We start from the raw sequence: 12,506 nt of genomic DNA on the forward strand, positions 1-12,506 counted from the left end.
TGAATTCAAGTCACGTGTCTCCTTGTGTCACACCCTGCTTATTCAAATGAAATGAATGGGTGAAGATGATATGCAAATGTTTGGGATTAGTGACCTATATGATCAATGTGAATGGTAGGGAAAATTTTGGGATATGATAGCTGCCCCTATTTAATATTCTCGAACCTGAATGTACCGATAGCAACGACTTCCTAACATTCAAGGTAGGAGAGGATTAAATACTAGAATACTGGAAAATTTGTCCCCGCGGAACAAATGAAATGCAATGTGAAGATAGGTCTCAAGGAACTTCTTCACTAGGATATGTGGGATGAACATGCTAGTCTTTATGCAGGGCAGCTGCGGGGGATTGAAGCGTTATGTGGTAGATGGGTAATTCTGAGAGGTCAGATATGTATGACACATGCAATATGCAAATGCAAAATGATTGATTATTTTTTCGTCTTTATCTTAGGTTTTTCTTCTTTCTTTCTTATTATCATTCTTTCTTTTTTCTATTTTTTCATTCTTTTCATCTTTCTTTTCTTTTCTCACCTCCCCCATCACATTTTGGCATGCAATCGATGGTTGAGGTGTTCCCGCAGGATTCCACGAAGGTAAACGAAACAGGTGTTTATAAAAGGCAAGCACCGGTGGACAAAAGAATTAAAATGAGATCTCTTGCAAAAGGAAAAGAGACATCTTGATAAAGGCAAGCAGCTCAACTGGGAAGTGACCTTCTCGTACGACAGGTAGTAACGACTCCATAGCAAGAGAAAGGGAATCTCCCAAATACAGTCAAGAAGAAAGGATAGGAAGATTTCTCTCACAAAAGGTGATGAGAACCCCTTAACAAAAGGTTAAGAGGAAAATGGGAATGAGGGACAACCTCGCTGGGGTGTATGATTTTCTTGCACAACAAGTAGCAACGGCTCCTCTGCACAAGAAAAAGGGGTCTTCCAAACAAAAGTTTAAGAAGAAAGATGGTCGAATTTCTCACACGAAAGGTAGTGAGAACTCCTTAACAAAAGGTTAAGAAGAAAAGGGGAAAGAGGTTCTCATACAAAAGGTAACGAGAACTCATAGACACAAGGTCTACTGGGGATTATGATTCTCTCGCACAACAGGTAGCAACGACTCCTCTGCACAAGAAAAATGGGTCTTCCAAACAAAAGGTTAAGAAGAAAGATGGTCGAATTTCTCATACTAAAGGTAGTGAGAACTCCTTAACAAAAGGTTAAGAAGAAAATGGGGGATGAGATTTTCGTACAAAAGGTAACGGGAACTCTTAGACACAAGGTTCGCTGGGAATTCTCACACAAAAGGTAGTGAGAACTTCTTAATAAAAGGTTAAGAAGGCGCATGAAGATGGATATGATTTCTCATACAAAAGGTAATGAGAACTTCTTAACAAAAGGTTAAGAAGAAAGGTGGAAGGACTTCTCATACAAAAGGTAATGAGAATTTCTTAACAAAAGGTTAAGAAGAAAGGTGGAAGAATTTCTCATTACAAAAGGTAATGAGAATTTCTTAACAAAAGGTTAAGAAGAAAGGTGGAAGGATTTCTCATAAAAAAGGTAATGATAACTTCTCCGCAAAAGGTTAAGAAGAAAGGTGGAAGAATTTCTCATTACAAAAGGTAATGAGAACTTATTAACAAAAGGTTAAGAAGAAAGGTGAAAGGATTTCTCACTACAAAAGGTAATGAGAAATTCTTAACAAAATGTTAAGAAGAAAGGTGAAAGGATTTTATCATATAAAAGGTAACGAGAACTTATTAACAAAAGGTTAAGAAGAAAGGTGGAAGAATTTCTCATTACAAAAGGTAATGAGAACTTCTTAACAAAAGGTTAAGAAGAAAGGTGGAAGAATTTCTCATTACAAAAGGTAATGAGAACTTCTTAACAAAAGGTTAAGAAGAAAGGTGGAAGAATTTATCATTACAAAAGGTAATAAGAACTTCTTAACAAAAGGTTAAGAAGAAAGGTGGAAGGATTTCTCATATAAAAGGTAATGAGAACTTCTTAACAAAAGGTTAAGAAGAAATGTGGAAGAATTTCTCATTACAAAAGGTAATGAGAACTTCTTAACAAAGGGTTAAGAAGAAAGGTGGAAGGATTTCTTATATAAAAGGTAATGAGAACTTCTTAACAAAAGGTTAAGAAGAAAGGTGAAAGGATTTTCTCATACAAAAGGTAATGAGAACTTCTTAACAAAAGGTTAAGAAGAAAGGTGGAAGAATTTCTCACTACAAAAGGTAATGAGAACTTCTTAACAAAAGGTTAAGAAGAAAGGTGAAAGAATTTCTCATTACAAAAGGTAATGAGAAACTTCTTAACAAAAGGTTAAGAAGAAAACTAGAAAGGATTTCTGATACAAAAGGTAGTGAGAAACTTCTTAACAGAGGGTTAAGAAAAAATGAAAAGGAAGATCATCTCATACGAAAGGTAATGAGAAAATTCTCAATAGAGTGTTAAGAATAAAACTGGAAGGGATTTATCATACGAAAGGTAATGAGAAACTTGAATTCTTTGCAGGAGAAGATTTCCATGAAAAAGGCAAGGGTCACTTACAAAAGGTAAGCAGGTTCGAGAATAGAATTTCTCAAGCAAAAGGCTAAGGAAACTTACAAAAGGTAAGTAGCTTGGGATAACAATCTTTATTCGAAAGACACAAAGGGGACTCACAAAAGGTAAGCAAAAAGGAATACCTCCCATGCAAAAGGCAGGGGATACTTACGAAAGGTAAGTAAAGGATAAAAGGTCACAAATATTTTCAAGAGGCAAAACAAAGAGTGGGACATGACCTGCTAGGTAAAACCTAGACTCAAGGGGATCTGCCAGACGAATCTGGGCTTTGACACACTCTGACAAGCAGGGAACTTTTTGCAAATAGGTATGAAAACCTCATATCGTCCCTCAGGCACAATGGTGGGGATGAAGTTCTAAAACAATGGCTACCCAAACCTTGGGTCTTGTTTGAATTCATCTGCTACTCTATCTTTGTGCTTAATTGTTATTTTGATCTTGTGTCTTATGTGTTGTTCTGAGTTGATCAAGGAATATTTCATCTGATACATTGGAAGACAATAAAGATTGCTATCTATTGGAGTTGCTTGCTTGGATGTGGCTATCTTTATTTGTTGCCTTGATCTTCATAATGTCTGGAGATTGCTAATTGCTCATTAATTATTGTTTGATTCAAAGTCCAAGAGAATATGGGTTTCTATATGACATTCTTGTCCGTTGGATTGCATCCCGTTGGTCAGATCTTTTCAACCTTCAACTTTTAATTCTTTATGCTTAGGATAACCTCTTCATCTCCTCCCACTTCTTAAATTTCAAAATCTCTTCCCCTTCTCAAAAACTTTCTTTGCTTGTGATTTCAAACTTAGACCTTACTTTAATGGTTAGAAACTTTAGCCTTGTGCCAATGAATTTTCAAACTCTTTCTTAAATCAAATTTGTAAATAAACTTAATCATATTGACTTAAATTTCAAAAGACAAAAAGAACTAACAACTTCATTCAAACTTTTGGCCATTTGAGCCTTTTCTTATTAAAATTTTGTTAAAAGCAATTCACCAACTTTGAAATTTTTACCATGAACTACAAGGTTTTGATCCCTCATTTTTATGTTGGTACGTAGGCACAAGTCCGAAGGTCTTGTCAAATACAAAACTATAATCAATGAATTATTTTCTCATCCCCACACTCTATTTTTTTCTCAAACATCATTTATACCAAAAACACATGCACACATAAAAAAAGGGCTCCCTAGGAGTATCTAAGACACTTTGGGTGCTAACACCTTCCCTCTGTGTAACCAACCCCCTTACCTGTAATCTCTGAATTTTTATTAGTTTTGATTTGAAAACTTATTACCTTTGGGTTTTGTTCGTACTTTTCCCTTTTCCTTTGGAAACAATAAAAGCGCGGTGGCGACTCTGGTTTTATTGACGTCAAGCTTATCCATAGCTTGATGGTCATGAATTTACCGCTACATGCATACTTAAATTTAAATGACATAAAAGTAAATAGAAATAATAATAACAATGATAATAGCAATAACAAAAGGTTAGTAATAATCTAAGTTAGAGTTAGGGTTATGAACAAGTGGACAACTTTTGAGGATTATCTATCTTTAGGTCAACAAGTTCAAAATATGGTGCATCGAGGGATAACTTATCACTTATGCAAAGTAAGGAATATGATCAATGGATCAACTTACCCTATATTTGCAACAATGAAAGTTGTTCAAACTCAAGTCCATCTATCAATAGATTGACAAAAAGAAGACTAGACAACCCAAAATTGAATGGTTGATTTTAGATTTTTACAAGTTATATGAATAAGATATAATAGTAACAAGTTAGAGGGTTAGTATAAACAAGTCAAAATGATAAACAAACGAAGTATAGAAAGGTTAGTGGGTTAGCATAAACAACCAAAGTGTAAATGTCTCAGATGAATCCATGTTAACAATATTGAACTTTAATCACAACAAATGACCAAGTTGCTTGAAATAGGGGAAATCTATCTATACTTCAAAGTACCATGGATGAACTCATGGTCATCTAATGGTAGGTTTGAAGTATGAAAGGTTTTTATCAACCCTAAACTAAGCATATCATGACTTAAGTAATTTTCATTAGTCCTTCATTTCAAGACTCCAAAAATCTATTAAAAATAATCCAAACAAAATAAATAAACTCATAATTAAATTCTAGAGTCAAAAATAAGGGGGGTTGATGTTCAACATATTTTCAAAATAATAAAAATAAGAGGGTTAAAAAAAATCAAAAGAAAAATGTTATGCAGATGATGCAAATGTCATGGTGTATTGTATTGATTCAATGACTAAGGGTTAAAAGTTGGGTGTGACAAACCTGGTTTGGTTTGGTTTGGTTTATAAGTTGAATTGTACCATGAACAACCCTATCTTTACCCACCAATTTGACCACTCTAAACCCTCATTGATCGCCAACACTGACTACTAATATAACTAATACTATAGTCATCATAAATCACCACTATGACCATCAATACCACATACCACCACTATGACAACTTCCTGCAGCTCCACTAGTTACTGAAATTGCTCTGTCAGTATCAGTGAAATTTCATTTGTGTATTTTGATGTTTTGTCATATTTTTGATGTTTTCGAACTATCATTTATTTATAATTTGATTTTATCATACGTTACATTATTGTGCCTTGAACTATCCCTTACACTCACTTTGGTTTACACCATTGTAATGTTTTTTATTTTGAGCAAAATGGTTAAAAGTTAACTATGGATGACTTGAATCACAAGTTAGAAGTCTTAAAATAAGATATTTTTAAAGCTTGATTCACATCAAAACTCTGGCTAATTTGAATTAAGAGTAAAAGGGAAGTTTGGACTTTGGCGTTGTGAATGTGATTTGAATTAAAGACACATTGATATAATCATAACTATTGATGATTTAAATCATGACTAAATGAAATCTTTTGAAAATCATCTATGGTTGTATGATTCAAATCATGTTATTTCTTGATTAAAATAATGATCTGAATAAAACAAGTCAAACACAAAATTTATCATCTTGATTCAAGTCACTCTTTCATATGATTCAAATTATTATTGTAGTATCTGACTTGAATTAATTGCTTAATTGAACCTATTTTGTGCCTTACCTCTAGCACTTATAAATTTATTTTTCATTTCTCTCTAAAAATAATCAATATTCATTTTGTTGATTTTTCTAAATCCATAATTATCTAAAACCATGAAAAAATTAAGAGTGTTATTCCTTTCACAAACACATTTCCTCTAAACTCAAGCGCATAGAAAAACCTCATATAGTGTTGATTTCATGGGTTTTAAGTAGGAGTTGTGTGAGATTCTTCTGATAACCAGTCATCCTCAACCTTGAGCGAAAACCCCCAATGTTGTGGTATTCAACTCTAAAGAATGAATGTGATTGGTAGTTGTAAGGTGCATTAGGAATTTTAATATTTTTTGAAGCTTTTTGTGTGTATCAAATTTAAGAATCCATTTGGGTAGGGTAGAGCGAAGACCAATATAGACTAAGTTTTAGAGTTTCTAAGATCCTTTAGTAGAATAAAGGCTCGAACAAGAGAATTTTGAAAGGGATAAGTGAAGACTGATGTGGATGGAAACTTGGAGTATAACTTTGGTTCTTGGTGGGTGACTAACTCAAGATCGAGTTAATATCTTAAAGATTTGGCAGTTTTTATTCTTCTGATTACAATAAAAGGGAAATGTAGATTCAAACATGTGTTTTCTTAGCATTTTGGCTTGAAGTGTTTAAGGTTGTCTTGATTTTACATTATATAAAAAACATTTGTATTAATTTGTAAAAATAGTGGAAGATCCCAATGAATTCTCAATGATTTGCCATTGGACACTAGACAAAGTGCTAGCAATGACGAATACGCTGAATCTATAAGTATGGTGCATAATTTCTCTTTATTCGTCTCTTTTAAATTCCAGTATATATTTGTATGTTCTTAGGTTTAATCGCTTTTATAGAATCACATATGGCTAGGTTTTGTCCGGTTATAGAACTTTTTGTGTAAGCGTAGATCTGTAATAAATTCAGTCATTCAAATCTTATAAGTGATGGTTATAAATGTATAAAGTAGTAATGTTAGATTGACTTATCAATTGATAAGACTCTATCTAGATACCTCATATGAATCGAATTCAGTTAATTGATGCATCAATTATTTAGCGCCCTCTTCTTCCATCTTTATTGTTTTTATGATATTTTGAGTGAACTAGAAAATCCATCCAATTGCATCTTGTATAAATTTCCATTGTCAAACTTTTTGTGAAACTCTGATTTTATAGAAAACATTAACAAACTGGTTTTAAATGGGAAATGTCTATTCAATCCCTAAGCATTCAACACTCATATTCTTCCCTAACAGCTACACTTTGACCATCACCAACCACCATTGTGACCAACGGTCACCACTCTAACAACATCTATCGACAAACATCATTTTGAACCCATATTATTAAAATTCAATAAGTAAATATATTATATATTTTTAATATTCTAATTATTTTGTAAATTTAATAGTATAAACCTTTTGGATTAAAATATGTTTATGATAAATATTTATTTCTATGTTTATATTTAAAATTGACTCTGTTTCTTAAATATTTCCTAACTTAAAATGAAAATCAGTTTTTTTATGAAAATAAGAAATTAAAATAAAAATATTTTAATTTATGAAAATTCTAAAATATAAATCAGAAAACCACCTAGAACCAGGGGCTAATTTATGTTTGTGTGAGAAATTGTTGTTAAAATGCCCTTAGGCATGTCATAAATGAGAAATCTTTTTGTTTGTTGGTTGTATTGGTGAATTGATGCAAGAATCATGAGATGAAAGTGTGAAATTCGTACAAAAGTAAGTGTTCCCCACTGGTGATTCTGACACTGGTTGTGTCAGCTGACACTACCCACCCGTGTCAGACCCGGGTTTTCCTATTGCACCACACTCGACGAAAATTGAAAATAACATATCTTCTATTTTGTAACTCGAATGAGACGCGGACAAATACATTGGAAAATTTGCTTAAAGCTCTACCTCAAGATGACGCTTGGTGATATTTAATTTCTTGTTTGCACTTTGTGAATGGTCAGTACTTTCTTTTACCTACGTTTTCTATATTCCATGTGGGATTAGAAGATTTTATCTAGACATAGGTTTGAATGTAGAATTGATGATAACGAAACTCTATGTGTAATTCCATTTGTATGCTTAGTATTTGTTGGTTGTAAATTGAAATTGATGTAGGTTCAAAAGGTTAGAAAGGTGGAAGTCACAAAGTAAGTAAGCCCTTTTTTGCTAAAGCTAACACGAGAAGTGTCATGTGACATAGATTGTCTGTGATGCTTGCGGAATTTAGTATGAGAGGGGTTCTAGAGGTAACACGGGTCATGTCATCTAGAACAGCCATACCGTGTTCCTCTTAGATTCTTGTACCAGGGGGAGTCCTGCCCTAACATTGTTCGTGTCATCTGACACGAGTGGGAAGTGTTGGTCCCCATATCCTTAACCTGTGGGGTTAAATTTTTGTGTTTGGAGGTTCAGATGGAAGATTGCATTTGCTTGAAGCATCATTTATCATATATTTCAGAGTTATATTAGGACTTTGGTATGGTGTTATGACTTTGGTCCGGTGTTGGGACTTCAGCCCGGTGTTTTAGGATTTCAATAAAATAACGGTGAATTTGGTGGTAGTACCACATGCATGAAAGTAGAGGAGATAAACATATCATATTATTCTTGTTTTTTTTTAAAATATTGTGGATTGTGAACTCATGTTATACGTAAGTTGGAGATGTTAACCAATATATATGTATCTATGTGAAATGTGAACTGATGTTATATGTTTATTGTGAAATGTCAAATGATATTAAGTATATGTTAAAAAATACCAACTAATGTTACTTGACTATGATAGAGGATCATGTGATGCCAAAATTATAATGTGAAATGTTAAGTGACCTTATATGGTGTTATAAGAATTGTCTATTCCGCATTTATGCTACTCTTGATATATTATACCACATAACCTCTAGAATGTATTCTCACCCCTTTTCTTTCATTGTTTCTCCATATGAACCACTGTGTAGAGTATTCTTAAGTTAAGACTGAGGAGTAGTCGTCGCGGCATTTTTATGGAAGATGGTGTAGAAAGCAACTTTGATTTCCTTTCTTTAAAATTATGTTTGTTGAATGTTGAGTCAGCTAGTTAGGTTGAATTTGAATAAGAGCTCTGATATTGTAACATCGGATAACAATTATTTACTCAGATATTTTCTATGCATCTATTATGTTGGAAACAAAAAAATCTTATGTTATTGTTATGTTTGAAATTTAATTACTATTTTAAAATAAATATTTAAGTGTCTATGTTACACTAGTTCTATATTTTTATATTCTGAAATGTTATGTATATTAAATATAAAGAAATATTATTATGGGTTTAGGGTATTAAAAAAGACACCTTGATCTGAATCAAAGTTATTGATGATTCGAATAATGTTGATTTTTACACTGCTCTATAAAAACAACCAGTAATTCATTTTGTTGATTTTTGTAAATCCATAATTCTCTCAAACCATGAAAAAATCAAGAGTGGTATTTCTTTCACAAACACGTTTTCTCTCAAGTCAAGCATATAGAAAAAATTCAGAGTGTTGATTTCATGAGTTTTGTTTAGGAGTTGTGTGAGATTCTTCTAATAACCAATCACCTTCAACCTTAAGCTAAAAACCTCAATGTTTTAGTACTCAACTCTAAAGATTAAGTCTGAGTGGTAGTTGCAAGGTAATTAGGAATATAATATTTTTTATGAAGCTTTTTGTGTGTATCATATTGAAGAATCAGTTTGGGTAGGGTAATGTGAAGAAGGATGCAGACAAAGTTTCAGAGTTTGTAAGACCCTTAACTAGAACAAAGGCTTGGATAAGGGAATTCTGACAGTTTTTAGTGAAAACTGTTGCAGACAGAATCTTGGAGCATAACTTTGGTTCTTGGAAGGTCACTAGCTCAAGATATTTTTTTTCAGGTTTATTTGATTCAAATAATTATTTATTGTTTAGAATCAATTTTAGTTATAATTGCTTATAATATTATTCAGAATCAGTTATAAATTTAAGTGAAGATCTTGAAGATTTGGCCGTTTTTAGTGTTTTGCTTACCACATAAGGGAAATATAGATTCAAACTCGTGTTTGTTTAGCATTTTAGCTTGAAGTGTTCAATGTTGTCTGTTTGTATTAATTTGTAAAAATAGTGGAAGATCCCAACGAATTTTCAATGGTTTGTCATTGGACATTGGACAAAGTGCTAGTAAGAGTGAAAGCACTCAACCAACATAAATCTTGCACACAGTTTCTCTTTCATGATCTCTTTTAAATTTCAATATAGATTTGTATGATCTTAAGTTTTTATCGCTTTTCTAGAATCACATGTCGTTAGGTTTTATCTGGTTATCAATTTTTGTGTAAGTGTATGTTTGTGATTGATGTCATTTAGTTAATTTTCTAAGGATTATAACTATATAGACTATAATGTTAGTTTGACTTCTCGATTAATAAGATTTAATCTATATACCTTATGTGAATTGAATTCAATTAATTGACGCACTGATTGTTTTGCGTCCTCATCTTCCATCTTTATTGTTTTTTCCTCATATTTTGAGTAAATTGTAAAATCAATCCAATCACATCTTATATAAAATTCTGTTGTCAATGTTTTTTTTGTAAAGATGTGATTTTGAAAAAAACATTAAGAAATTGGTTTTAAAGAGGAAATGTCTGTTTAGCTACCTGAACAATCAACATCCATATATTCTTCTCAAACAACTATTCCCTCCATTCCTCTTCAAGGGTCCATTTTTTGAAAAAAAAAGTTACTTTTTAATTGTCGTATGCAAATTTTAAAATAGTATTAATTGCAATTTTGTCAAAATTAATCCTAGATAATTATTAGAGAAAGAGAAAAAGTAAAATAAGTGTAATAAATAATTAGGGATATTATAGATAAAAGAAGAATTATTATTTGAAAAGTAACAATAATGATTAGTTTTCTTAATATGTATAAAAAATAAAAAAATAATACTTAAAAAGAAACAAAATGAGTACGCTTTAAGCATCATCAACCACCATTATGACCTACGAACACCACTCTAACAAACATTTATTGACAAACATTATTTTTAACCCATATTATTAACCTTCAATAAGTAAATATATTATATATTTTGTAATATTTTAATTATTTTATAAATTTAATAGTATAAACTTTTTGGATTAAAATATTTATGATAAATATTCATTCCTATATTTATATTTAATATTGATTTTGTTCTTTAAAGATTTCTTAACTTAAAATGGTAATAAATTATTTTTATGAAAATTCTAATTTTTTTTTAAAATTCTAAAATATAAATCAGAAATCCACCCAAAAGCAGGGGCTAATTTTTTAAATTTTATCCTATTTATTTTCACTTATTTTTCTTATTCTTTTTCAAACAAATTAATGTTAACAAATGTAAGAAAAGGGTACACATCCAAAGAGATACATCAAACATGAGCAAAGTCTAGCCTTATTGGTTTTGATTGTGCTTTAAAGGGAACCCAGCCAGCTTTATTTCTTCCACGTAAAGCAGAATTTTAAATTATTTTCAAAAATTAATTGTATCTCCTCGTTATCAGTCATGCAAATCCAAATCTATACTAATCCCGTTAGAGCAGTTTGTTGTCTAAATTTGTAGGAACCATCTGAAACATCTCTTACTGTCACATTTCTACTAAGCACATTATGTTGTGTCCTATTCATTACATAGTGTCACAGGTCCCATTTCACCATGTCCAAATCACATTGCTAGTATATAAATCATAGCAACAAAATATAACTATATATTGTAATAATTAATTAAATTCTTTGTTTTCATACCTCAAAGTTTTGTTGATAAAATTGTTGTGTCTTTTTTTTTTTTACTTTTGTAGATATGTCAAATAAAAATGTTTTTGAGGTTCCTATTTCTGCAGAAGAGTTGAAGATACGAAGTGAGCTTGCGATGAAGATTGAAAAGGATTTGGAAGAGGAGATTAAGGAAGGAATATACAATCTTGCTCGTCGATTGAACCGAGTTTTTCAGCAAAGGAAGGAAAGAGAGGCCAAAGAAGCTTTGTGTGATACGGTAAATAACAAAACTAGAGCACTTTCTAAGGTGGTTATAAACATAGGAGTTGAAGGAGGAACTAAGATTGAAATCAAGGAGGTTAACAAAGAAGCAAAAGAAAGGCGTTGTGATTTTCGACCGAGAAAAGATTTGAAAGAAGTGAAGGAAATTGATTGGGAGAGGAGTTTGAGAAGAGGTTCATGTCCTGTTTATGTGAAAGGATCATGTGTTAGATCAAAGCAAAAGGATAGAAATGTGATGAGGGGAAAGAATGGAAGTGAAGATAAGAAGGTTTTTCACTTTGGGTGGAAATTTTAAAATTCAATTTCTTTTGGTTTGTTTTCTTTTTGTTTTGTTGCTTTGGTTTGCATGAAAGAATAATATAGTATAGTTTGGGATGAATTTTCCATATCGTAAAAGATGCATGCAACGAGTGGATTGAAGGTTTGAAAGTTGTTTTGGTTAAACAGTATCAATTTAGTGTGAGATAATGATATTTATGTTTTGAAAATTTGAAGTATAGCGCTAATCAACATGTGCAACTATAACAATTTGTCAATTCAACTTTATTTATTTATTTGTAGCAAATAATCTTCATTCACGAAACTCTGGATTAATGAAACAAACTGAATTTGAGAAGCCACATTAATAGCAATAAGCCACGTTAAAAACAACAATTTTTAAATAGCTAAGAAATTTTTGCATGAAGTCCTTTGTTTTTCCCGCTTTCACTCTGGAGCCACCGGATGGTGGTGCATCTAAACCTCTTAAATATTTATTGCGGAATATTTTTATTGAAGGCTAAGAAAT

At 31.7% G+C, this 12,506-nt stretch overlaps 1 protein-coding gene across 1 annotated transcript; it reads left to right on the forward strand.

Annotated features, from left to right (window-relative positions):
• The first annotated feature begins 11,452 nt into the window (after positions 1-11,452).
• Positions 11,453-12,219, forward strand: LOC127121362 (uncharacterized). The gene has a single exon (XM_051051870.1). It carries the CDS (start codon positions 11,523-11,525, stop codon positions 12,012-12,014), a length of 492 nt encoding a protein of 163 aa, XP_050907827.1. The 5' UTR covers positions 11,453-11,522; the 3' UTR covers positions 12,015-12,219.
• Positions 12,220-12,506: the final 287 nt, after the last annotated feature.

This window comes from Lathyrus oleraceus, chromosome 2 (assembly GCF_024323335.1).
Source record: "Lathyrus oleraceus cultivar Zhongwan6 chromosome 2, CAAS_Psat_ZW6_1.0, whole genome shotgun sequence".
NCBI lineage: Eukaryota > Viridiplantae > Streptophyta > Magnoliopsida > Fabales > Fabaceae > Lathyrus > Lathyrus oleraceus.